The 25,773-nt window shown below is 39.9% G+C and overlaps 2 protein-coding genes across 3 annotated transcripts in view; one reads left to right on the plus strand and one right to left on the minus strand.

Moving 5' to 3' along the window:
- The first annotated feature begins 1,774 nt into the window (after window positions 1–1,774).
- The window catches only part of lrig1 (leucine-rich repeats and immunoglobulin-like domains 1), a 40,975-nt gene continuing 16,976 nt past the window's right edge, over window positions 1,775–25,773 (plus strand). Inside the window, exons 1-5 of the mRNA XM_026935398.3 lie at window positions 1,775–2,998; window positions 17,651–17,722; window positions 19,224–19,298; window positions 24,491–24,628; window positions 25,413–25,556. Of these exons, the coding sequence (XP_026791199.2) occupies window positions 2,805–2,998; window positions 17,651–17,722; window positions 19,224–19,298; window positions 24,491–24,628; window positions 25,413–25,556 (623 nt within the window). The 5' untranslated portion in view covers window positions 1,775–2,804. The remainder of the gene's footprint in view (window positions 2,999–17,650; window positions 17,723–19,223; window positions 19,299–24,490; window positions 24,629–25,412; window positions 25,557–25,773) is intronic.
- Window positions 8,684–25,773, minus strand: part of slc25a26 (solute carrier family 25 member 26) — an 80,584-nt gene continuing 63,494 nt past the window's right edge. The window contains exons 10-11 of one of the 2 annotated variants that reach the window (XM_053226910.1): window positions 13,915–14,006; window positions 8,684–11,091 (exon numbers count right to left, since the gene is read on the minus strand). In XM_053226910.1, coding sequence (XP_053082885.1) covers window positions 11,027–11,091; window positions 13,915–14,006 — 157 coding nt within the window. In that variant the 3' untranslated portion in view covers window positions 8,684–11,026. Of the gene's footprint in view, window positions 11,092–13,393; window positions 14,007–25,773 lie in introns of those variants that run through there. The other variant, XM_053226909.1, reaches the window with a different exon arrangement.

Raw genomic sequence — 25,773 nt, forward strand, 5'->3', positions numbered from 1 at the left:
ACTGATTCAGGATTTCTAATCGGGGCAGAGCTTTACGTCTCCACCACACTGTAACTCTGGCTTCTTCACTGCATGTTTGTCCTTTACTCAGTCACCCAGTGACCCCCAGCACGTTATGTTATGGCGCACAAGCTTCTATTGATCCTAATCTTAAACTCCAACTTTGACCCGCATGGCACTCATGAGTTATTTGTAAAGCAAATTATTTACAGCTGGTGAACTGGCAGGTAAATCACGGGAGAAGCCATGTCAGCAGGCCTCTGGAAATAGAAAGCTGGCATACCTGAAGCACATGCCTTTTAGGTTAAAGAGGGGAAAACGCACGGCTGCAGATTCCACGAGTCTGCGTTTGTTTTCCAGCAGTCCACAACTGCTTTCTGTCAACTGCTCTTGTTTATTCACAGTTCAACCAGAAATGATTAAACCCAGGAGATCTTACATGTGATTTACACACAAGTCATACACTGGTAAATTATTATTTTTGTGCAATCTACAACTTCAGAACACAGCTGATGCACTGTGAGAAAGGTTCTTGGACACACACAACTGCAGGCTTAGACATAATCAGCAGCACATCATCTGGGATTTGAAATTGATTGAGACTGATTTGTTTATTGTCTGTGTCGTCTGCTTTAATTATTGTCATAAATATGCCGTCTTCATTTGAAAGAAATGCCCTTCAAACGTTTTATGGCTTACAGTGTGAACAAAAAAAAAAGTTGATTGACAAATGCGTCTCTTCTGGCCTGTTGATCAGGATTTAAGTGCATCTCATTTACACTTGGTTTCATTTTACAGAATGAGTGCAAGATTTATTTAAAAACAAATGTTTATATTTTAGCCAATCATTCACTGTTTATTGATCTTTTACTTTAGCTTAATTAATTAATTTATTTATTTGTTCAAATTTTAGCATTTTGATTTTTAATTTTAAAGATCTTAAAACTTGAAGTATACATTAAAAACAAACATCCGTCATTTAGCCTATCACTCAATATTTATTTATCTTATTAATTTAATTAAATATTTTTGGCTTGATTTATATATCTTTTTTTTTTCAAATTAGCTTTTAAATTTTTAATATTAGTTTAATTACTTTCTTTTATATTTTATTAAATATTTTATTTATATAATTTTTTAACAATATATTTATGTTCATTACATTTTGTTATTTTATTTTTTTAGTTGAGCTCAGTTTATTGGCTCATTTATTTTTTTTGTATTTCTTTCTTTATTTATTTATTTATTTGTTAAGGTTTTATTTAGCTTCTTTTTAACTTAATTTAGCTTATAGCATTTATTTTATTTATTTTAATTTTATTTGTTTGTATTTTATGTATTTTATTTTAGCTCAGATTAATTTATTTTATATATATTTTCTTATATATATTGTTGTTTGCTTATTTAAAGTTTATTTATATATTTATCTATTTTTTAGCTTGTGTTCTTTTGTTGCTAGAGTTTATTTTAGCTTAGCTCAGTTGCTTACCTGATTATTCTCCCTGATCTTTTTTTCAGTGTGTGTTAGTGTGTGTTAGTAAACTTTACTCCACTCTCCTGCCCTCTTTTTTTTCCCCTTTAAGTTGTGGTTGAGAGTGAAAGGGGGCGGAGCGATTTCACACCCGCGGTGGCGAAGGTGGGCGGGGCTAACACGCTGTGACTGACAGCTGTTTGCTCGCGAGCCGAGCTGTACGCGCAGCCAATGGGATCACGAGGGCAGCTGTTGTTACATTCGTTTGACCAATCAGGAGGGGTGATGGGCGGGTTTTTTACGAGTCCGAGGCTTCCAACGTGGGGCGAGAGTGCGTCCTGCGAAAAAGAAAAGGGGGAAAGTAAAGACAGATAGGGGAGGAAAAAAGAGATCTGCCCTTAAGATCAGAAGTGAAAGGAGAAGCGTTAAATAATCGGATCGCTTGGATTTTGTCTGTTTTGATAAGATCCTGCTGATAAGAAGCTTCACCGGTTTCTACAGTCGCAGAGCCTGGAAAGTTACAGCAGCTTTTCCACCCAGACGCGCTTGTTGTTGTTGTTGTTGTTGTTTATTTTAAACATATTTGCACCAAACACAGCAGAGAGAGAGAGAGGGAGAGAGAGAGAGAGAGAAGGGGAGAGAGAGAGAGAGTATTTCGGGAAAGGAAAACAAGTTGTTTAATCGTCCAGTGAAGACTGCAGCCTGAACATGTCTCCATGGAGTCCGAGCACAAGATTTCTTCCAGTTTTCTTCTGGACGCACGTTACAGCGACGTCAGCGACAAAATAACCCGGATTTCTGCCCGCTTCTGACATTCTGTGTTTGTGGGATCTTTTTTTTAAAACCTTTTCTTCTAACGATTTATTCGGATCGGATCCAAAATAGTCAATCCAACTGCTCGGGGCGCGCGCGCACACACACACACACACACACACACACACACACACACATCTCATTCTCAACCTTTTAAGGACAACAGCTTTGGACTTGCTCTCCGCTTTGGCTTTGGTGCCGCAAAACTTTCTTGAGTTGTTTGCAATCTTTTAACATTTTAACTTTTTGTTTCACTTTAGTTTTTGATTTTATTTAAAACACACTCTCACACACACACACACTAAACTTTGTGCGCGGACTTGAAGGTGTGAAACCAGGACCTGTGTAATATTTTTTATTTATTGCTTCCCATAAAATAACACAACACACAACACATTCATGATGCCTTTTCCGCATCCAGACGACGCAACGGAGGACAAATAATAAATAAAAAGCAACCTGACTCGGAATTGTGGAGAGATTAGATCACAACTGATCCGCCGATAGAAGTGGATACAAAATGGCGGCGGCTCTGGGACACATTTCATATTATGTTTTTTATTCCCTCGTAACCCTGGAACTGTTCATCACTCACGGCGCGAGCTCGGATTTGCCGTGTTCACAAAACTGCACGTGCACTTCAGACACGGCCGACTGCAGCCACCGGAAATTAACCGATATTCCGAAAGATTTACCGGATCGGACCGTCTATCTGTAAGTATCGCGTACTACTAATTGGCCAATCTGTAGCGATTTCCAATCTGAGCGATCAGACATGGGAAAGCCGGGCTCGGTTACCTGCACGCCTGTCAGTGGCCATTTGCTCTCGTTTGAAACGGTTTGAAACGTTTTGTCCGGTTGAACGCACACTCTTCTCCTCCCTTACGTGAAGCTTTCACCGGTTCTCAAGTGCGTTTTAAAAGCTAATACATGTTCCCAGTTATATCACGATGGATTTAACAAAGTGCTGACACATTTAAACAACAATTCTATACAAATAAAAGTGGAAAAAAAATGTAAACAACTGATACAGTAACAAACTTTAACATCCATCAGGTGTGGAAATGGTCAGTGCTAAAAGACTGGGAAAGTGTGACGTGATGTCATTTTATCACGATATTGATAGTGAGATATGACCAAAATATCACGATACTTATCCATATCACACAAAATATCACGATACTTACGATAGTGATATCACAAACATATCACGATTCTTACTTATGATACCTGTATCGCTGTATGATACCTGTGTGTGTGTGTGTGTGTGTGTGTGTGTATATATATATATATATATATATATATATACACACACACACACACGCTTTATTTAATTTATTTCTTATGTGCTTCATGTTGTTTTACCCAAAGATGTGCAGAATGATGACAATATAATGTACTATATAACGTTATATATATATGTATATGTATATGTATATATATATAAAGAGACAAAATAAGACTAGCTTGAGGTCTGATATAAAACATGTACTCACGCCCTTTCATTGTAGGCCTGATTAGCGTTATTAGACTTATGATATCTGTATGTATACAATGATAACAACCAAATCATATCTTATCACCCACCCTGTTTTTGCCATTGTGTCTGTTGAGAGAAAGCGGTACCTTTTTAGGTGATATGTAGACGGGTCACCTTCCATTTCGGAGCTGGCGTGAGTGCTCAGGCCTTCAGTTGGTGATCATCAGTGTAGAGAAGTCATCATCGTGTAATGAAAGTTTATTTACATTAACAAAACCTACAAATCTGTAGATAGATGTGTAAACCCAAAAGAATATATTTGAGGTAGAGCTCAGTGTATTGTTGGGGCTACACGATACTGACATTACAGAGGGCTGTAGTATAAACAAGGTGGCTGGACATTAATACAAGTTTAAATCATTTTAACTCATTGTCAACTTTCTATTATCCAGCACTCAAAGCTCATTTCATGTTCTTTATTAACATGACAATGTGTATGATACATTTTTTCTAGTATCTGTTATTGGATATTCAAATCTATAGCAACTGCTTTAACAGTTTACTGAATCAAAATGTTTTGTAGCTCCTGTTTTGTTAGCACAAACCCGAGGAACACTAGCATAACAGATCTTGAAAGTAAATCTATAAGTGTGGTGATATATATATTTTACCATATCGCTCACTCCTAGCTTATATGAGATGGATCCCATTTACTGTACACAGAGCAGCCACACCACTCCAGCTTTCCTTAAACCACACCTCTCTAAATGTTGTGAAAAACCTGTTTCCTTTGATCATTTTCTGAGATAAACTGCTCGCACACTTTGATTCAGTCTGAAATCATTCTAACTATGCAGTCTACTTACTTAGCATACATGCTGATCACAAATAACAGAGTGCCTAGATGTGTTTTCCCAGAAAGACTTATAAGTGCGGATCAGATGTCATCACTGAGCTAGTACAAAACCGGAAACAAGTGCGAGATGGTTGCAGGAAGAACAGAGCGACTGACTAACAAACACAATAGTTGGATTAAGTGCTCCAAACATGCTACCAAAAGCAATCAGTCAAACTTAGTGAGACAAATTATCATCATAATACCTAATAGCACATGTTAAGAGCAGTAATAATAGAGTAGTAATAGAGTAATAAGAATATCGAATACCCGTGAGGTATGTTTTTGGTTAGGAATCTTCACCAGACAGAATAAAGTACAGCTTCATTAAGTTTATATCATAGTATATACGACAGTGCTGATTGGTCACAAGGTGTTGATTAATTTTCTGTAACAGCAGCTCTGGCAGTAGTTCTGGCTGACTTGATGGTGGGCTCTGGCTCCACATAAACAGATTAATAAAACGTGCAGTTGTTGATATGGTGAAGTTTTCTGTAAGGAGATGGGTTTTTTTTTATATTTATGGAAGGAGTCTCCAGTGTCAGCACTTTGTAACACTCAGAGATAAAGCTCCACCATGGTAAAGTCTTCAGGACAGACAAGTTTACACTTAGAGATCTCTCAGCAACATGACAAGCATCAAGACAGAGATAAAAACAGAGGCTGATGAGGGAACGACTGTGTATAGCTGCTATAACAGGAACTAACTTGTTTCAAACGACGTCCCACAACATTAAATGTAACTATAAACAGATAAAAAGTAGGACCTGTGGTTCTGTAATAAATAATAGGCTAATTCATAAATACTGTAGAGGCTATAAAGGCTCATGATTATCCCTAGGATCGCTATGATCATTGTGAGCGAAATGGAACGCTCCAGATGAGAGCTTCGGTGTGTTGTGGATGAATCACAGATTTCAGACATACAGAAATCATTTTGATCCATGGTCCATGTGTGTCAAGCAGCTCTTATTTAAGGGAATTTAGGTGGTAGTCTCTTATCGAATGAACAACAACTCAACAGCTTTATCAAGGAAGCCGAGTTTCAGCAGGTAGTCAAGTGTTTTTTTTTTTTTTACTCTATTGTTTTACGTCCGTCTCCTCACCTTCACCTTTAGTGTTATTCTTTAAAATCACACGATCGCAAGCCAGAACAATTCAACTCACTCTTATCAGCTTTTATGTTTTTTTTCATTAGCCGCTGCTGTTGTGTTTTCAAAGGGAAGGGTTTTACTACTTTGTATTATCTGTGCAACACCTAGACACATTTGGTCCAAGATAGCCTTCTTTTTGACGGCAGATATCAATGAGAAAGCAGTGACGGTAGACATGTCAGAGAGGAATCTTAGATGGTTATCATAAAAAGTTTCACCTTGTATAACACTAAAGTTCTGCTCCATATCAAGGGATGGGACCTTGGTCGAGGTCAATATACTGTACTTTCATCCACTGGCAAGAAAAACCCATTTGAGTTGAGTGTTCTTGCTAATAGGTTATAAGAAATGTCAGATTGACCACACAACATATTGTTATAATGGATACAGTCAAGAAATATTCTCACTATCTAATAGCCATAAATATATTTGAGAAGTATTATAGTATAAAATATAATATTTCTTTAAAAAGCTTGTATCACTAAATCAGATCTCTCTTATCGAATCAAATCAATTTACAAAAACCACTTTTGAATCAAATCAAAAACATGAATCAGTGGAATCAAAAATGGAATCAACTGAATCACTCGAATCAAAAATCAATGAATTGCTGCTTTACTGTAAGCCCAAAGATTCACACGATTGTCTCAGCATCCTGATTGTGATGCTAAGCAACATTTATGGGCTGTTTGTGCTCACGACGTGATTTTTTTTCTCACTCATTTTTGATACATTGAACACAGCATTGTATGTGTCGTTCTAAAAAAAAATGCAGTCCCTTTTCCTGTGGCTTCTTTTGGTTAAAATGATACAGCTACAGGTAAACATAGTGATTTGTATAAATATTCATAAAAATTCAGCGATGATTATATGTAAACAGTAATAACTGGTTATACAGTGTAATTATCATAATATAATATCAGTACATCTTCTCTTTCTTCTATGTATTATAGAGATTTTACAGACAAAAGACAGGCGTAGGTGGTGTTAAAGAACCAGATACTGCAAGCATTTTAAACACATTGCTTGAATGACAAGACCTCTTTATATCAAGGACAGGAGTGTCAGATGGTATTTTTGCCAGCGTGTGTCAGGGATGACTGGATGTGAATCATGAAAACCTGACAGAGCTGTTTAGGTGCGTTGAGTGAAGGAAACTGTTTCATTGTCAGGCCGCATCCTTGGGCGAAGACGAATAAGACATTCTCAGGAACAGACTTGCAAAACAACACATGCTGGATTATATTGCTGAAGATTTCAGGGTTAGGGACCTCACTTAAGGTGGTTCTTAAGGTGGCAGCACTGGGATTTGAACATACAACCTTTCAGACTCTGGCCTAGAACTTTATCTCTGACACTAATCAGCATTGCCTACTATAGTTAGCATGAAGTTATGAAATAACTGAAGTTTGGGCGAAAGACCATGCCAGAAGCTCCACCATCTTCCTAGCTAACTTGCTCTAAATTCCCATCTTCTTCACCTCCCTGATTCCTGCCTACTGTTCAGCTCCCACGCGGATCTCTTCAGTGGGAGAGTCCTGGCTACCTCGTGCAAAGTGAATGCCACGCAGAACTTTTCCCAACATTTTACAGTTCCACAATCATTCTTCCTATGATTTAGCTGAGGGCATGGTCTGCACTCACAAATAAATAGTTATGGGGACAATTGCTTATGGATCGGTCCTTCTTCCATAACGACGAGGGATGTAAATGAGTACAAATACAGCATTCAGATTGAACAGATAATATGTTCCAAACGAATAGAGATACAAAAATGACTGCGATTATGAGCTTGAGTGATGGAGCTGAGGGTGAGGAACTATCAGAGCCAGAATTCACACACCATGCTGACATTTATACTTCTGTGTTTTTTTCCCCCAGTGTTTTCAGGGGTGTAGTGGTAGGGTTCCAGTTTAAGTTCAAGTTTAAGCCATGCCCAATTCAGATTTAAATCCAGACACAGATAAGAATATTTGGAGCATTAAACAGATACAGAGTAGCAATGCTTTACACCCCTACTAAGGTCCCTTTTATAGCCCGAACCTTATGGCATAGTCTGTGATCACATGTGTGTTTGATATGACATCAGATTTCCTCACTGGTTTGGGTTTCATATTACTAGCAGATATTGCATGAGCTAAAGTTCGTAAGTCTAGCTAAAGCTGTCAAAGATATAATATCTGTAGGTGAACGTAGATGTGCTCTTAAGTTTAATATGAACATAGATGTGCTCTTAAGTTTCATTATTTCTTTATCTTTTATCTTAGCTGTAGCATGTGTAGTGCTAATCTATCATGTAGCTCCCTTTTACAGACCGTTAGTACTGGTTGGTTTTTACATTCAAGGGGGTAACATCAAATTGCTTAGCTGATGTTTGCAGGAATCACACCAGACATGAAATTATCTCCTGTATCTTTTAAGAGAGATAACTGAGGAAGTCCTTCCAATCAAATCAGGTTGGACGGATTTAATCAGTAGCATTTTGTGGCTAAACATAGTTGCCTAGTAGAAAGGTTAATGGTCATGTGACTTGGAGACTTCGGGATGAAGAAGTTTCCGTCTCCTGAGTGACGACTACCCGACCTACAAGATCTTAAAGGCAAGGAATTTACGCCGGAGGAATTTGGTCAACACTTCCTAGGCAGTAGTAGGAATGTGATGGTCATGGAACTTGGGCATGAGGAAGTAAATGTCTCCGCCAGCATACCAGCTCTTGCAAGATTTGAGAATTCCCAAAAACAAGGGTTAAAACTGTCCATCTTGACCAGTACCTAGTCATTTCAGCCTGAGAAGTAATTCAGAGGTGTCCTTTGGGTATTTGTCCATGATGCATCAATCACAAAGAAAAAACGAACCTCTGACATGTTCCAGTTGTCAAAATAATTTTCGTGCTCTTCAGGGCTCTCCAGTGTATGCTGGGAAAGAATAGACCACGTTTAGCTTAAACAAGAGATCGGACTAGATCTTAATTGCAATTGAAGCCATTTAGGGAGATATGTTTATGTTGATTTTATGTGCTAGCATGAAGATATTATGACTTGGAGGTTGTTAGGAGACCTTAATGATGTCTGGTAGTGTTTAATGTACACTGTGACATTCCTGTGATCATCATGGTAGCTAGTGGCTAAGGTTGTGAGCTCACATCCCAGTAATTTCTATAAATTGGGATGTTAGAGAGTTTCCATCAAGTGCTGTAATGATGAATAATCTGAAAAGTGACAACAAAATGGTGTCCTCAATTAATCAGTAGCCAAACACAGTAATGCAGAGTCGTGTCATTACTGATTTCAGAAACCTGTTTGTATCAACTTTAAGCCGGTTTTAGACTGTACGAGATGATCCTGATGAAATGCATGTCGGATTTTACTCTTATGATATTCCTGTGATTTAAGAAAGTTATTTTGTTGATATCATCGATCGGTGCAATGCAGAAAGGGTAGCTTGAGGTAAAAAGGTCATTTTTTCCTCTCCATCATCATGTTTTGGTTACATTTTGGTTACACCATTACTGTTTTTTAGCTGTTCTGTGAGTTTCGTGTCATCTTATTTTGTCCACCTATTGGTGGCTTTTAGACGACCGTCGAATTTAATCAAAATTTGCTCACGCTGCCAGAGCTTTGCCATCTGGTTGCAGTGGCACTAAATCAGTCACTGGTGAGCATGTCACATTATACATTCTAAGAACACATATCTTCATTCTCATCCAAAGAATTCTTTGTGATTTTTGTCCAATAATTATACAGCGTAAAATTATTTTCTTCCGTATGCCAATTTTCCCACCTCAGCCAAGCAGAATGACTTTCCCCAATATCCTGGCTCTACCATTTAATGAATAAATCTAACATGCACATTACATAGCCAGATGGAAATCCCACCCCATAATCCTTTTTGTCATTAAAACCCCATCACGCCCCTACCTAGGTGTGTGTGTGTGTCTAAAACAAGTGGCCATTTTCCCAGTTTCCCACTGCCTGTGGATAAAAGGACAGTATGCTAATGGAGCTCGGTGTGACTCATAGACATCCTCAGGGTTGTAAGAATAGGGCTTCAGTCTTTGGCTCCCCCATTCAGCCCTCCCATGCTGCCTACAGGGTTGTGACCCCTGACCGAGAATAGCATGCTGGATGGTTTTTGCAAGCGAAGGGGATAGCGATTGCCGTGTCCTTCTGTGATTTGCATTTGTAGGGTGTCCTTTGCTTGTTAGAAGTGTTGGTAAGCAATCTAGTGGTGTGTGTATGGGGGTGTGCGTGTGTGTATGTGTGTGTGTGGTGAAGGAATGCTGGGGCCTCAATTCCTAATTAGGATTTGAAAGAGTGTGTCACTGTTCTGAGTGTTAGCAGGTCAATGTTGATAAGTTAGTCATCAGTCAATTAGCACCTTATGACGTTCGTTTTGTTTTGTTTTACTTTAAATACCCAAGAGTTGCTGACGTGTTTCTGTACACTGCTATAATTTAATTTGCATGCTTTATTGATGAAACCCAACGGTTCGTACATTTGACACAAACAGCTTGTGATCCAGGCATGTAGGGAGAAAATGTGCAGAGAAAGTTGAAACCCAAACCGGTTTGCTCCAGGTGTGCGCCGTAGCCTGGAGCTCTGTGTGTGTCTGTGTATGTCTGTGTGTGTGTGTGTGTCAGTGAGAGAGAGAGCGAGAGCGAGAGCATGTGAATGTGTGCGTGTTTGCGTTATCGGAGCTAGTTGAGGGCCTGGCTGTGTTTAGCTTGGCTTGCCTGGCACTGAGATTAACAGCCTCCTGCATTCAAAAGGCTCAGCACACGCAGCTCACATGTTTTCAAGGACACTTATTTGGAAGCTGGGTCGTGATCGGATGATTTATCACCTAGTCATTTTAGTACGCTTGTTGTTTAGTACACTTGTTGTTTCCAGCTACACAAATCAAATCAGAAGAACATGAATATGGATAGAGAAGGTGAAGGGCGCAGCGTCAAACATGGACGGATCGGATTAAAAATGACAAACAGTGATGAACGAATAAGCAAAAAATTGCATCAAACTGGAATCGAGTTTGTTTTAATATCTAAAATTAACACAATGCCTGAGATTATACTCAAATTACATTTTGCTTTCTGAACCAGTGACTGCTCTAGACTTCACAAAGTGATTCATTTTGGAATTGAACCAAATTTCTTTCTAAGGCGTACTGTATCTGAGCGCGGCATATCTGCCCCCTCCTTTGTTTTCAGAGAATGTCTACAAAGTGAGCTTGATGGATGAATCATCTGTGAATTCTGTACATCTGGTAAGAGTTTGGAGATCTGGAAAAGACATTAGGGGGAGAAAGTAGAAGGGGGGAGGGGTGAAAAAAAAAAGAGCGTCAGAGAGCATAGGGCCTTGAGGAACACCCCCAGCATGTGTAGTCCTGTAACTGAAAATCACAACCTGGCAAATCTTAGTGTGTAGGAGAACTGGCAACTTTCAGCGCTTATGACTTGCATAGGGGAATAATGGATTCATACTCTTGATATATTGTCCATATTGTTTGAAAATCATCGAACGTGATATCCTTGCAATTGGGGGGAAAAAAAATCCTCGGGTCTACAGAACAGCTCAATTGCTAAAATAATTCAGAGATATATTCCCAGATGTTTGTAAAGGTACCATCTTTCATCAATCAATCATACCATATAAATCATGTTACGATAGTTCCAGTGAAAAAGGATTAAAATAAGATGCTAGTACCATGGGGAAATAACATTTGATCTCATAAACCAAGCTCTAATCTTCTTTTTCTCCCGTATTAAACTTCCAGTACTTCCACCAGCTGCCATTTCGTTGTCCCGATGCTCAGAGTGTAGCTAGCTGAAACAAGTGTGTAGCTGGCTGAAAAATGCATGATCCTGATTGGGTAATCTTGTTTCTCACCATAGCAGCTAGTAGCCAATAAATCATGATTAAACAATCTTGACGTCTGTGGCGGTTATGAACCTTTTATAGCGCATTTAATGTGCAGAACAGTGTTATTTCACAGTAAACTGTGTTTAACGAAGCATCTACGAGTTAGTCGTAAAATATTTCACCTATGCCTGTAATTAACAGACGTGGAGGAGTACGAACCTCATACATTCCTATCAGAAGAATATTTGAGAAAAGTTAATTGATCAAAGGAGTTAGACTACACTGTTATACAGACACTAATGACTCAAAGATGAATCCATGATCCTTTGCAAACACACACTTGCATAACAGAGTTCTGTCCAATCCCCCTGCCCACCCCCCTCCTGACTGTGGAAGTATGCCTTTCTTACAGTTCTTGGCTCTATCTAAGCAGATCAGATCCTTGCATAACATAATCACGTGCCTTACGATTCTTGTGCTAAATTGGCACTGTAATAATTATGGGTTTTTTTCTATGCAAGTATAATAAACTTAGCGACGATGTCTAATGATCGCTCATTTTCCCCGCGCAGCTGTATTTATTATCTTCTGCAATAAATCTTGGATGCCGTCTTCCCATACACGCCATAAAACGATGACCAATTTTTGCGAAAGAAAAAAAACCCACAAAGCTCATGTAATCAAGCCTAATTTCTCTCGCTCTCTCTTTCTCTCTCTCTCTGTCTTTGTCTGTGTGTGTTGTGTCAGACTCTTGGCTGGTGTCTGCATGGCTCCGGATCATTCCGTGCCCGGGGCGAGAGCAGACCCTTTGCCCGTTGCAGCATGTGCGTTCGTCTCCTTTCGTTTATTCAGCATTTGTGCACATGGGCTGTGATGTGATTTTCCTCAGCTTCAGATACAACAACAAAGGGGAAAGAATGGAGTCCATGTTAATCAGCTAGTAATTAACTTCTCGTTAGAGCGCAGATTTTGGAAATTGTCCTAAAGGCTCTTGCAAGGTTTATACATTTGTGTTTGGCAGATGCTTTTATCCAATGTACCTCTCAGCAGTGTTTGGTCTGGGAGAGAAAGCCCCTGGATTCCCTATCAGCCCTGTTGCCGGGCTGTAAAACCTCTTTATGACAGGAAAGCGAGGGAGAGAAAGTGATGCAGAGAGACAGAGCAAAGCGAAGCATCTTGCTAGTGGCTCTCTGGTTTTGTCTTTCTCTGCCTGGGTTATTCTTTGACTAGTTTATAGCTGTCTGAAAGGGGACGCGTTAAATCGCTTCTCTGTCTACCAGCTGCGTCATAAAGACCCGTCACCGCCATCACTTCACACTTCGCAGGAGCGAAGTGCATGCTCGGCGTGTCGGCCATAAAGATCGCCTGATAAGGAGCAGTGTCTCTCCACCACATTATGAATCATGTTGCTGTTCCTGCAGCTTGACTTCATGGTTTTTAAAATTGATTGTAGACATTTTTTATTGATTATTGGAACAGACATGGCGGTGAACTTGCTGTATAACTGCTCAGCGGTTATATATTATTTATACTAGTGTATAATTTTTTTTTCTTATTTAGGGTCCAGTCACCTTGCTTGCTAAGCATTGTCCAAATAAGTTTGACCCCTTTTAAAAAATGACATTGTCCTCTTGCTCTCTCATTTCCTGGTATAGGAAGTCATTTGTTAAAGAAGGGAAGGAAGACATAAAGGAAATGGCGTCCAATGCAAAAGAAAGCGAGGCTGATTTATTAGCTGACTGCTCATTCTTCTGCTCATTGTGAAAATGAATGACGAATCAAAGCCCTAATATTACCTCTGTTGTGCATACCATATATGTATATGCTCAGAAAAATGAATTTGCTCTGTGTGCATGGGGGTGTGAATCTCTCCCTCTGTGACAGTCATTTCATGAGAAAAGCTCCTGATTTCAAGTAACAGGTAAAGAGTTTGTATGTTGTACATGCTTCACCCTGAGGCTGATGGGAGCCTGAACGCAATGTAGCATTTGATGCCAAGTTTGATTACTTCAATCAAAGCCTTCACTATCACATCCTTGAGATTTCTGTTTGAACATGTTTGATACCCACAGCATTCTGTGCCCTTTCCAATAAATTTTATGTAAAAACCTGGCTTATCGCATCTATAGAACAATGACTAATAAATTTTACTGCTGTGTTTTTATGCCTGTTGCACAGCTGCAAGGTGGTTTTTGGCAAGCTCAGATTTATACTTATCCTCTGACCTGGAATCAGCTGCTTACCCAAAATGCAGAGGCACCAACATCTAAGGTTTAGCCGTAGTATTTCTGACTTTTGACCCCTTTCTACGCCGACACGGGAGCCAAGAAGACAACTGAAAAAGATAAAGCAGCGGTCAAAACAAAAGGGAATAAAATTCACCTGGCACAATAGCCTATTGTTTGAAAGGGAAGGGACACGGGAGACATGAAAGACATTTGCCTCTGGAAGCGGTTATTTTTGCTTCATGCTGATTTTATCAAGATGAAGTTTGCCTTGTGAATTTGCAAGCCTCACATGCAGACCTCTGCAAATGCCTTCTTCATGATTTTACCATCGTGAAATAGAATGTACACCAGATTTGAATAATATTGCATGTATTTAATGTGTAAGAATAGCCAAAATATGTGTGCAAGTTTCATAATTCAAGACTAGGAGGTACTCTAGTCGGGAAAAAAAAAAAACTTAAAGAGTACTTCAGTTTGTCCATTTGGGGGAACTCAAAGATTTTTCTGTAGAACCTGAAGGAACAAGGATTTGTCTTTTTTTTTTTTAGAAAAGATTTAGCATGCTAAAACCTTTTACCCATCCAAGGAGTACTTGAGAAACCTTTCTTCATCATTCATTCATCTTGTTTGGTGATGTTGAACCTCTCGAGATTGAGCCTGTGAACTTGATAAAACTTGATTCCCACCAATCTGTTCCACTTGCACGCCACTGCACTAAACCTTTGCAGCTGCAATCACCACTGAATGGCTTCAGCCAGAGATAACATTCGTATTAATTGGTGTGATATCAGAAATAGCACTTGTTCGAGGTTTTTGACAGTCAGCTCCTTTGAAAACTTGGTTTCTACAAGTTGCATTGGATAAAACCATCTCCTCAAGGAACAGAGGTACACACGTAGCCCTCACGGCTCTGAGATCTGCAGGGAAGTGGCTGGGAAAAGGGGAGTGTTTTGCTCAGGCTATACACCAGCGATTGCGACAGCCGTTTGAGTTATGACCTCGGGGTTAAGCAGTAGGTGTGAAAGTTAACGTCATCAGATAAGATAAAGCGGGCGAAACAAAGCAGGGTGACCGGGGCGGATCAAATCAAAGTTATATAAACACTTGTTTCCTTCCCTCCTTGAGCCAATGGCCTTTCAAGTTGTAAACCACCAGTGAGTAGAGATACTGCGACGGAATGAGCCGGAACGCCTCGAGCGTGGCTCTGTTGAACTCTGGTAAACTCGAAAAGCCTCATGGTAATGAAGCAGAACTTTGGTGTGAAGGTGTTTTATCAGTAACTGGTTTACAGAATATTTATGAATAATGGAGAACAATAGCATATGGCATATCTCAGCATATTTAGCCACATATGTTCTGTCTCTATTAGCATTCATGAAGAAGAATTCTTAATTGATTCCACAGGATTTACACTGTCTAAGTAAGAAATAACACACTTAGTGGTGTGATGTTATAGGAAAATAATCAGCAGAGTTACTGATACCAACTTAAACCAGAGTAATTTGCCAACATTTACAATGTTTTATTTATTAAAGATGCCATCTTTTTTTATTCATTTATAGTTACGTTTAGTGTTTTGGAACATCCGCAAAACAACCTAGACGAGTTCTTATCACTTCCATTATAGCCACTATAAACAGTCATTTCCTCGCCAGCTTCTTTTTTTCTCTTTCTTGAAGTTAATAATACAAAGAAATGCAGCTCGTCACGTTGCAGAGAAAACACAAACAAACATAAACCTGTGATTTTTTTTTTTGCTTTGCAGATGGCAGTACAGTCAAGTGTCACTGTTCTAGCACTGACTGTCCTTTCTAGGATTTGTTTAAGATTTACAAAACTACATAGAAAAAAAAAGGAAAGTTATGAAAGAACTGCCGAAATCCTGCTTCGGGCTATCTGTCCCCGTGCCGAGATTTACTCTAAAGCCCAGTGTGATGGCTGTGTTTAAAAAGTAATAAACTGTCCACAAAAGACTGACACTGTTGGTTAACCAGACGGCCTTCTGTACTAAATCAGCTTCCTCAGTCTCTCTTATGGCTCTCTTTCTGAAATGGCGGATATCTGACACCCATAAGTCGCTCATTGCTCCTGAACAGAGGCTCTTTGAGCGCTACCTCGACGAAGGCTCCCTCTGCCCGGCCTTCATTATGGCTGCTTTTAGCAGCGCAGAGCTTGTCCTACATTTGCGCTGATCCCTGTTGCAGATTAGCCGTGCCTGACTTTTCCTTTTTTCTCCTCTTTCTTTCTGTCTTCAGTATTCTCCCCCCGCCGGCGAGATTTGAGGGAAACCCTGTAATTTTTCACTTTGCTTTAGCATGATTAGGTAATTGCTTTCTGTAACTGGGATGGCAGTTTAACACCGCAACACACAATGGCAGCAGGAGGGCCAAGTGTGTGATTATAACACACCGCCTTGTCAAAGTGCTGCCTCGGGGGCACATCGTACACTGATATTATCTCCACACACACACACACAAAGCAAAAGCCACTGCTTTCCTACCCTCTTAGCTGTAGTCCTTCCCCACTCAGACTTATGCTAATGCAGTCTTGCTAGGTGTATCTGTCCATTTATTTATTATTCTGAAGAAAATGTGTTTTGTTAATTTCCCACAGCTGTGTGTGCGAGGAAATGTGGGGATTCAGATAACGTCTTGATTCTCAGCCAGCGTTCCACCGTCTTCGCAATGTAGCCTTGCTAGACCCGCATGGCCCGACATTCTGACTCACTCATAAAACAAAAAATACAAAAAAAAAAAAAAAAATCATCTTCAAACTTGTCTTTCCTCAACAGTTCAGGATTTAAACAAGATTCAGAGACAAGCCTTGATAAAAATATTACCCGGGCTAAGAAGTGAAGGGTGCTAGCGTGACAAATTAGCAAGGTGTAAAGTGACAGGTGTTAGCTATGTTACCATAATGCTCTTTTAAATCTTTATCACTTCCTGTAGCAAATCTTAACATTGCACCTCTTAGCCATGTCAGAATTTACAGAAATACTTCAGTCTTCATATTTAGCTGAATGTTACTCTATAACAAACATATTCAGTAGTCCATTCAGAGCATATTTTGTGTCTATTTCTAATATTTCTAATTGCTACATCACTAGCTCTTGCTAAGCATCTAGTCCTACTGCACTTTTAGGCTACAGCAGAAATTAGCTTCGGCATAGAGGTTGCAGGGTTGATCGAACCTGATAAGCGCATCTCTACAGATTTTACTAAAAGACTTTGAACGGAAAAATGTTCGGCTCTTCTAGAGTCACGCTAAATTACCTGTTATTTGTATTTATCATGTTCTTAATCCTCATTACTGTTCGGGTCGCTGCTGGCTATCTTGCATAAACAGTTTGAACTCTTTATGTCTGGTTTTGTGCATCTGGCACCAAGTCTCTACATAATTCTGCAGTAGTTAAGGGGAGTCCTGGCGTCGCGCCGTAATCAATCTCAAAGTTTCAGCAGGAATAGCTGGAGGCTAGGGCCACTGCCAAACTCATCTGCTGATTTTTCCAAACCAGGCGTCAAGAATTAAACGCCTGTAAATGGTGGAGTTTTGCTGATGCCGTGAGCTGAGTGATTGTCAAGCGCCCGTGTGGTGTGTTTTGTTGCTGGCGCTGTGTTTGTTTATCTCACTGACTTTTAAATGCTTAAATTTGCTAGGGAGAGAAGTTCAACCATGGCAAGAGAATGTTAAACACTCACTGCTACGTAGGTACTCGGTATTGATCAGTATTGTTTTTTTCTCTCTGTTTCAGAAACCTGAGCCACAACATGCTGACGGCAGTCGATACGGACATCCTCTCCAATCTGCCCAACCTTAAAGAAGTGTGAGTTGAAATCTGCATCTTCGAGCTATCTCTAGACACAGTGTATGGAACATAAGATCTAGATTTGTCCGACTCCAGCGTGAAATTGACTGAAACCAGACCAGGAAACCTTTTTTATTTTCCATGAACACAAAATCTAAACATTAGAATCTATGAGTTCTCATAACTGATCTAAGATAACTAATCTAATTAAGTGTAAAAGCCCAATATCTACCCATTTCCGAGTGTATGTTAGGCCACAGAAAAGGACCTAAAATCCTATGTTCTCATTTTAGTTCTGTTACAAGTGTATAGAAATGTATTTTCTAAACCACAGGATGAATAAATGAAATAACAAACAAATAAATTATAACAAGGAAACGTTACTGTGAGCAAATAACTAAAAACATTTGAGAACATTCAGATTCCTAACAAAGTGTGATATTACGAAACAATTTTCACTTTTTATTAATTTTTAACTGTAAACGTTCCATCAACTCCATCCATACTGATTTATTTTATAAACATGAATTCAAATATTTATCATCACTATTATCAATCATATTTCGTCATTCAATTCAAGTGACTAGTTAAATTGGCTAATAACTACAGTAATATGTTTGATAATGATGGGTCATGAGTTTTAGATAATTAATATTATAATAAATATATTGTTCATATTTGAAGTAATTTATTTTTTCCCCATTTTCTCCACAACTTGGTCAGTTCATACCCACCAGCCAGTTCGCCCCTATAACTACCAAACGGGTAGGTTAAAGACTAGCATGTGCTTCCTCAGAGCCACTCGGAGGAAAGCGCTATCTGCCCTCTTCTGCATACATGAGCCCACAGATACCGACGATTGGCTAGTGTCGCTGTGACTGACAGAGAGAGTAGGCCATCCCTCATAATTTTTTCTCTCGACTGTAATTAAAAATTGTAATGCAATTTTATACAAAAAAAAAAAAAAAGCATTTCTCCGACTGATTTATCGTCTCGCACACCGCCAATGGTGTGTAGAAGCTCTGGAGAAATGCAGTAATGAGTTTAATCGCATGTGTCACTTACAGTGCAGTAGTTAATGATTTCATAGCCCAACTGTCAGTCAGCTTTATTGGACACTTAAGGCTTTTTGTCGGAGGCTATTGTTCTCAAAGCGAGGGAATTGGGAGTGAAGAGGAGGTTTGCTATAATAAGGACTTTCCATCATCACCCGACACCACTCACTAACCTGCCCTGTAAATATTTTATACGGAGAGGGGCTGCAGCTGGCCACCGGCCAGAGTGCTTCACTCTTTCTCGCTCTCTTCCTCACCCTCTTTTTTCAGTATGTTTCTCTTAGTCTTATTCATGCATACACTGTGAATTATTTTCCCTTTTGTCCTTTACTTTTTGCCTCCTGTTTATGACCAATTATACACCAAGCTGCACATTGATTTCTTCTCTCTGTATGCCTCTGATGAAATACCTTGGCCTTCGCTTCGACGTGTAATTAAAACGTCTTCTTGTGTTTGACCCTCAGGAGACTGGACCACAATGAGCTGACATCAATCCCCGAGTTTGGCAGCGCCTCGCCAGCCATCGTCACTCTCCATCTGTAAGCGAACACCTCCGAGCTGTGTTCTCGCACACTGAAGCTCAAGCTTCCAGCCACTCTTAAAGATCTGTCCTTTATAGAAAAGTTACACAGCGTACAGGATATTGATGAGGTGGAACTTGATAAACGCAGGAATAGCACACTGTGTGCTGTATCGATAAAATCTTGTTATATCTGTGGTATTTGTTTCAAGTTACGTGATTAAATTGTCCAGAAATTTTTTCTGCACATAGAGGAAAGTAGCATTGTCCACACAGTACAGCTGTTTCTTTAGACTGGTCATAAGGCGTTGATTAATGTTTGAATACATCAGCTGCGCATCACAGGTTTATATCAATGCACTCGTTCTAATAAGTTATCGTTTCCATAGTAACAACTTGCACAAGGACTTGTACGGTCGGACGATCTACATAAACAGATTTAGAAACGTATGTAATCGATGATATGGTGAAGTTTTCTGTAAGGAGACATTTATATAACATTTATGGAAGGAGTCTCCAGTGTCAGTGCTTTGTAACAATCAGAGGTAACATGACAAGCTGCATTTTATTTTAGTCTTATTAACTTCAGGAGAGAAAATAGAGAGGCTAGTGAGGGAACAGGACCTTACTAACTTACTAACATTAAATGTAATTATAAATGGATAAAAATTGAGACATGTCATTTATTAGTAAATTAAAAATTATAATTGTAATCTGAAAGTTGCTGTTGTATTAGAGGAATAAAATGATTCCTCTAAACAGGAAACAAGAAAATAATCAACTTCAGGGTGGTAACAGTAACTCCGCATCATTGCACCACTCTATTATTGATTATTTTTCTATAACAGCATGCCCTGATGTGTTTTATTACATACATAATCATGATGTTAGTTATATATAGTAGTTTTACTATCAAATTTGCTAGACATGATTTTATCCATTAGGCAAATCCAAAAACACCCGTGTATAGCACCACAGTTCATGTCCTCATGTATCTCTCGCTCCATACGGTGTGTGTGTGTGTGTGTGTGTGTGTGTGTGTGTGTATGCGCCAATCGTCCCTGTATCACATTCCCTCTTTCTGTAATATATCTCCACTGCCAGTGTGTCATCCATTTGAGCAGTCAAGTGATCCCTGTCCTGATTGCTCTCGGCTGCGCAGTCATGGTGTAACCTTATTGATTTACATTTATTCATCATTCTCTTTCAGAAAAAAAATAAAACCTATTCTTTAAAAAAGGTCCTAAACCTACTCACACTGATTTGCTGACAGTGTGGATGGGCTCGAGCGTCTGAAATGCAGTCGTTTGACATTGGGTTGTGTTACAGGTTGCGTGGGTTTGTGAGTTCGCAGCGCTCGGGTCCGGGATGCGAGTCCCAGAGCTGCTTTTTTCGGCCTGGGTCAAGGCCTGTTGCCGTGGAGTGCTGTTGCATGCTGGGTAAAAATCTATCTTTACTGACCAGCACAGCTGAAAAGCGGGAGAAGGGCGGCAGCTGGAGCTGTCACTCAAAAGGCTTACTGTAAAATGAATCAGAGGAGGGGGCGGGAAATGGTAGGGGTCAGTGTGATGTCATCAGACACACACGAAGAGGCGGATGGAAAGCGATCGGAAGTAAGACGGTGAGCGAGGGCTCTCCGGCAGTCGTGGGATGTGAATTCACAGCCTTCCGATCACCTTAGCTGTGCATTTTGTTCATTTTTTTTTTTTTTTTTTTTTACATTGCTGTCAGAGTTTTATGTTGAAGCATGCCACGCCCTCTCGCTCAAGTCCGGGCCGGGTTGGTGTTTTGTTTTTGTTTTTTGATCTCGATGCGGGTCAGCAGCTGTTTAACCTGCTGTTCAGTGCAGCCTCAGAGCTCCAGGAGCAACAGAAACGCCCCCATGCTCATCCCTCACCATCACGCCATCCCTCTCTCCCCCTCGCTTTCTGTTTATTCAGGTGCGGTGGTGGAAGGAATGCTCTCTTTTTCTGTCTCATTCGCTCTCTGTCACTCTTCTTTAGACCTCTGGTTTAAAATGGTCAGCTCTGGGGTTGTGTGTGTTTGTGTATGTGCGCCTTCGTGGGAAAGGCCTCAAACAGTCCCAGGATAAATATAGTAATAATAACTTATTATAATTAAGTTGAGCCTTAATAGCCATCAGTTCTTATTAACAAGTATTACCAGCATTTGAGCCAAGTAGTATCCAGGCAGCTGGATTAGACGTAGGGCTGTTGGACAGACACCGTGTTTAAGGTTAAGCTAATTTTGGAGAATATATCGAACATATCAAACATATTAAAGACTGACAGCCGTCTAGCTTCCCTTTTTTTTTTTAATCTTAAATCAACTCATTATTAATTTATAAGGCTCAGGAGTGTGTGTATGTGAGACTGGATGAGCAAGGTGGCGTCCCCTGAGTGCCAGTGTTTGCATCTTTAGGCAACTATGGCTGCTGCTGCTGTTGCTGCATTGACACAACACACTTTGTGACTTGATTTCTGATTTGCCTGTGTGTGTGGGGGTGTGTGTGTGTGTGTATGTATTTATATATTTTACTTGAGTTTACTGGTTTCACTGCGTTCTCTGGCTTAGATCTGGCCCTGAACCCAAAACCAACAACTCCAGATGTTGACCGCAAAGCTCTGACCTTTCATGCTTTTCAAATGCGAAGGCGTTGGAAAACAAAGCAACGATTCCCAGCCCGAATTGATTCTCAGGCTGCGAGAGAAACAAGAAGACGCAAATAGCAAAATGCAAATTCCCCAGGAGAGGCAGCTGTTATGGTAGCCATGCCACTGCACTGTCACTTTGACCGGCTGGGAAAGACCTACAATCAAAAGTCCATACTAAGACTAAACTTCCAAATGTGGAGTTATTCATGTTTTCCATTTTATGATGTTTTCCACATCTAAATTTGGCCCTAACCAATCACAGTTGTTTTCATTTTCTGTCCTTAAGACCTTTGACCAATCAGTACTGAGTGTTATTCTGACGAAATCTTATTAACTACAGTAATCAAAGTCACTGACTGAAATTTATCAATATTATTATTGATATGATGCCAGAATGACCTTGTGTATGAACATTGTATAAAAAATGATTTTAATCTTAAACACAGACTAGGTTCAGGGGCTCTGAGTATGAGCCCAGTTTGTGATGTCACAAAATAAAAATGATTGGCTTCAACCAATCATGCCGTGATACGCAAATGATTAGATGATGATATAGAAACTTTCAGCTACACAGCATGCATGCTAAGCCAGGCTAGCTAGCTTACATGGCTAATATTGGTAAAATTAGTAAGATAATATTATTAATATAATAATATTAGTAACATCAGTGTTGTTATATAATGACAAGTTTGTCTACTGTTATGTAAAAACATTGAGACGTGACTGGGCGGGTCATTCCATTTAGCTTCATCCAATCAACAATGTTCAGTACAGCACGCATCACTCCAGTAGTTCCTGGTCTGCAAAAAGGTACCAAAAAAGTTTGTCGAACGTTCCTGGGTTCCAGAAAAGATTACTATTGTGGAAACGCATTAATAGTTCCAGGATTCCTGAAAAGGTTCCTGTGGTGGAAACCTAACTAGTTCCTGAAACATGCTTTGTTATTTAACAAGTTCGTCTGTCTACTGTTATGTAAATTGCTGAGAATATGGAGCCTATTTGCATATCCATGAATATTCATGGCTTCTTGCGTCCCTAATGAGCATAACAGTGTAGAGATATAATTAACAGTTTCCTGGGCATAAAAACTAAACATTTTAAATTCCCCAAATCCAACAAATATAGAGATACATATCATTATTTTTCCCACAGTCCCATGTTGCCCATAGAATCTCTCGCTGTGCCAGTTTTTCTTTTAGCCTGTGCATTTTATTTTAGTTTCATGGGACATACACTATATTACCAAAAGTATTCGGTCACCTGCCTTGACTCACATATGAACTTAAGTGCCATCCCATTCCTAACCCATAGGGTTCAATATGATGTCGGTCCACCTTTTGCAGCTATTACAGCTTCAACTCTTCTGGGAAGGCTGTCCACAAGGTTGAGGAGTGTGTTTATAGGAATTTTTGACCATTCTTCCAAAAGCGCATTGGTGAGGTCACACACTGATGTTGGTCAGAAGGCCTGGCTCTCAGTCTCCGCTCTAATTCATCCCAAAGGTGTTCTATCGGGTTCAGGTCAGGACTCTGTGCAGGCCAGTCAAGTTCATCCACACCAGACTCTGTCATCCATGTCTTTATGGACCTTGCTTTGTGCACTGGTGCACAGTCATGTTGGAAGAGGAAGGGGCCCGCTCCAAACTGTTCCCACAAGGTTGGGAGCATGGAATTGTCCAAAATGTTTTGGTATCCTGAAGCATTCAAAGTTCCTTTCACTGGAACTAAGGGGCCAAGCCCAACTCCTGAAAAACAACCCCACACCATAATTCCTCCTCCACCAAATTTCACACTCGGCACAATGCAGTCCGAAATGTACCGTTCTCCTGGCAACCTCCAAACCCAGACTCGTCCATCAGATTGCCAGATGGAAAAGCGTGATTCATCACTCCAGAGAACGCATCTCCACTGCTCTAGAGTCCAGTGGCGGCGTGCTTTACACCACTGCATCCGACGCTTTGCATTGCACTTGGTGATGTGTGGCTTGGATGCAGCTGCTCGGCCATGGAAACCCATTCCATGAAGCTCTCTGCGTACTGTACTTGGGCTAATCTGAAGGTCACGTGAAGTTTGGAGCTCTGTAGCAATTGACTGTGAAGAAAGTCGATGACCTCTTTGCACTATGCGCTTCAGCATCCGCTGACCCCTCTCCGTCAGTTTACGTGGCCTACCACTTCGTGGCTGAGTTGCTGTTGTTCCTAAACTCTTCCATTTTGTTATGATAAAGCTGACAGTTGACTGTGGAATATTTAGGAGCGAGGAAATTTCACGACTGGATTTGTTGCACAGGTGGCATCCTATGACAGTTCCACGCTGGAATTCACTGAGCTCCTGAGAGCGACCCATTCTTTCACAAATGTTTGTAAAAACAGTCTGCATGCCTAAGTGCTTGATTTTATACACCTGTGGCCAGGCCAAGTGATTAGGACACCTGATTCTGATCATTTGGATGGGTGACCGAATACTTTTGGTAATATAGTGTATCTCTTACCAGTGTATTAATTATTACTAATAAAATGTGTCAAATATATTAATAGCGGCTCTTATCTCTGTCACAGGCACCATAATAAGATTAGCAGTGTGCAGGGCAGCCGTCTCCGAAACCTCACCCACCTGGAGACTCTGGATCTAAGTAATAATGACATCATCGATGTGAGAGAACACTGCTTCCCCCGTGGCCTCCGTGTCCGAGAGCTGTGAGTCAATTGTCCTGTCTTTCTCTTTCTTTCTGTTTCTTTCTTTTCCCCCCACTGCGTTTGTCACTGTCTTTATTTCTTCTTTTTTTTTTTAACTTATTTTCCCAACTTAGTTTTTCATTTTCCTGACACCACAAAACTGGAACATTCATCAGTCCATGACGTCTAACCTTCTGCTGCACTCTGTTAAAGTTTTCAATCACGCGGGTCGCAGTCGTCTAGTAATAGTTAAGTCAAAAGTGACTTGATTTGTGGTTTATGTCCTTAGACATTGATTTGTCAATATTTTCAGAATCTTTTCCCCAAATTTCCCTAAACCTTTTCAAAAATAATTATAAGATTAGTATCTTTAGAACTGTGCATCTTTATTGAGAAGTAACATTGTTGAAAATTGTTGAAATTATTGATAGGTGTAAAAAAGTTAAATGAAAGGCTGGGAATAAAATAGTAAATACACATTTTCAAAGTTTTGAAAATTGTGAATCTCTCCACTCCTTTCTACAAGTTATGAAAGGAAAATAATTAATATAATTCTTAAAATGGGACTTAAGAATTTTAAACTAACATTTGTCCAAGGGGTCATTTTGGTCTAATCATCTTGGCGCACAATAACTACATGGAATTTTTCAATGGCGCCCCGTCCAGGGTGTATTCCCACCCTGTATTCCCGGGATATGTCTCCGGATCCAACCTGATCCTGACCTAAAGCATTTACTGAAGATTAGACTGACTTATTAGACTGTAATGTGTGGAATTTAGATTTTTTTTTTTTCTTTTTTCTCAGGTCGCTCAGCGGTAATAAAATTGTACACCTGGAGTTTGGTGCGTTCAGGAACCTGAACGACACTCTGCAGGTCCTGAGGCTCAGCAGGAACCGGCTCACCCAGCTGCCTGTCAAAGGCCTCGAGCTTCCTAGACTAACGCAGCTGTGAGTACACACATGTATACACACACACAAATGCACATACACACGCACACACACCTTAGACGGAACATGACCTGAACTCACCTGCATACATCAATCAGCTGGGACTCTTTTTCACGCTACAGTTTTGATCCACACATCCTAGCTTATAAAAAAATTTACACTCTGTGACTTGTTTGTTAATATTTCTGAGTGATTAATTATGCAGGGTGGAGAGACA

The sequence above is a fragment of the Pangasianodon hypophthalmus genome, chromosome 20 (assembly GCF_027358585.1).
Source record: "Pangasianodon hypophthalmus isolate fPanHyp1 chromosome 20, fPanHyp1.pri, whole genome shotgun sequence".
Lineage (NCBI taxonomy): Eukaryota > Metazoa > Chordata > Actinopteri > Siluriformes > Pangasiidae > Pangasianodon > Pangasianodon hypophthalmus.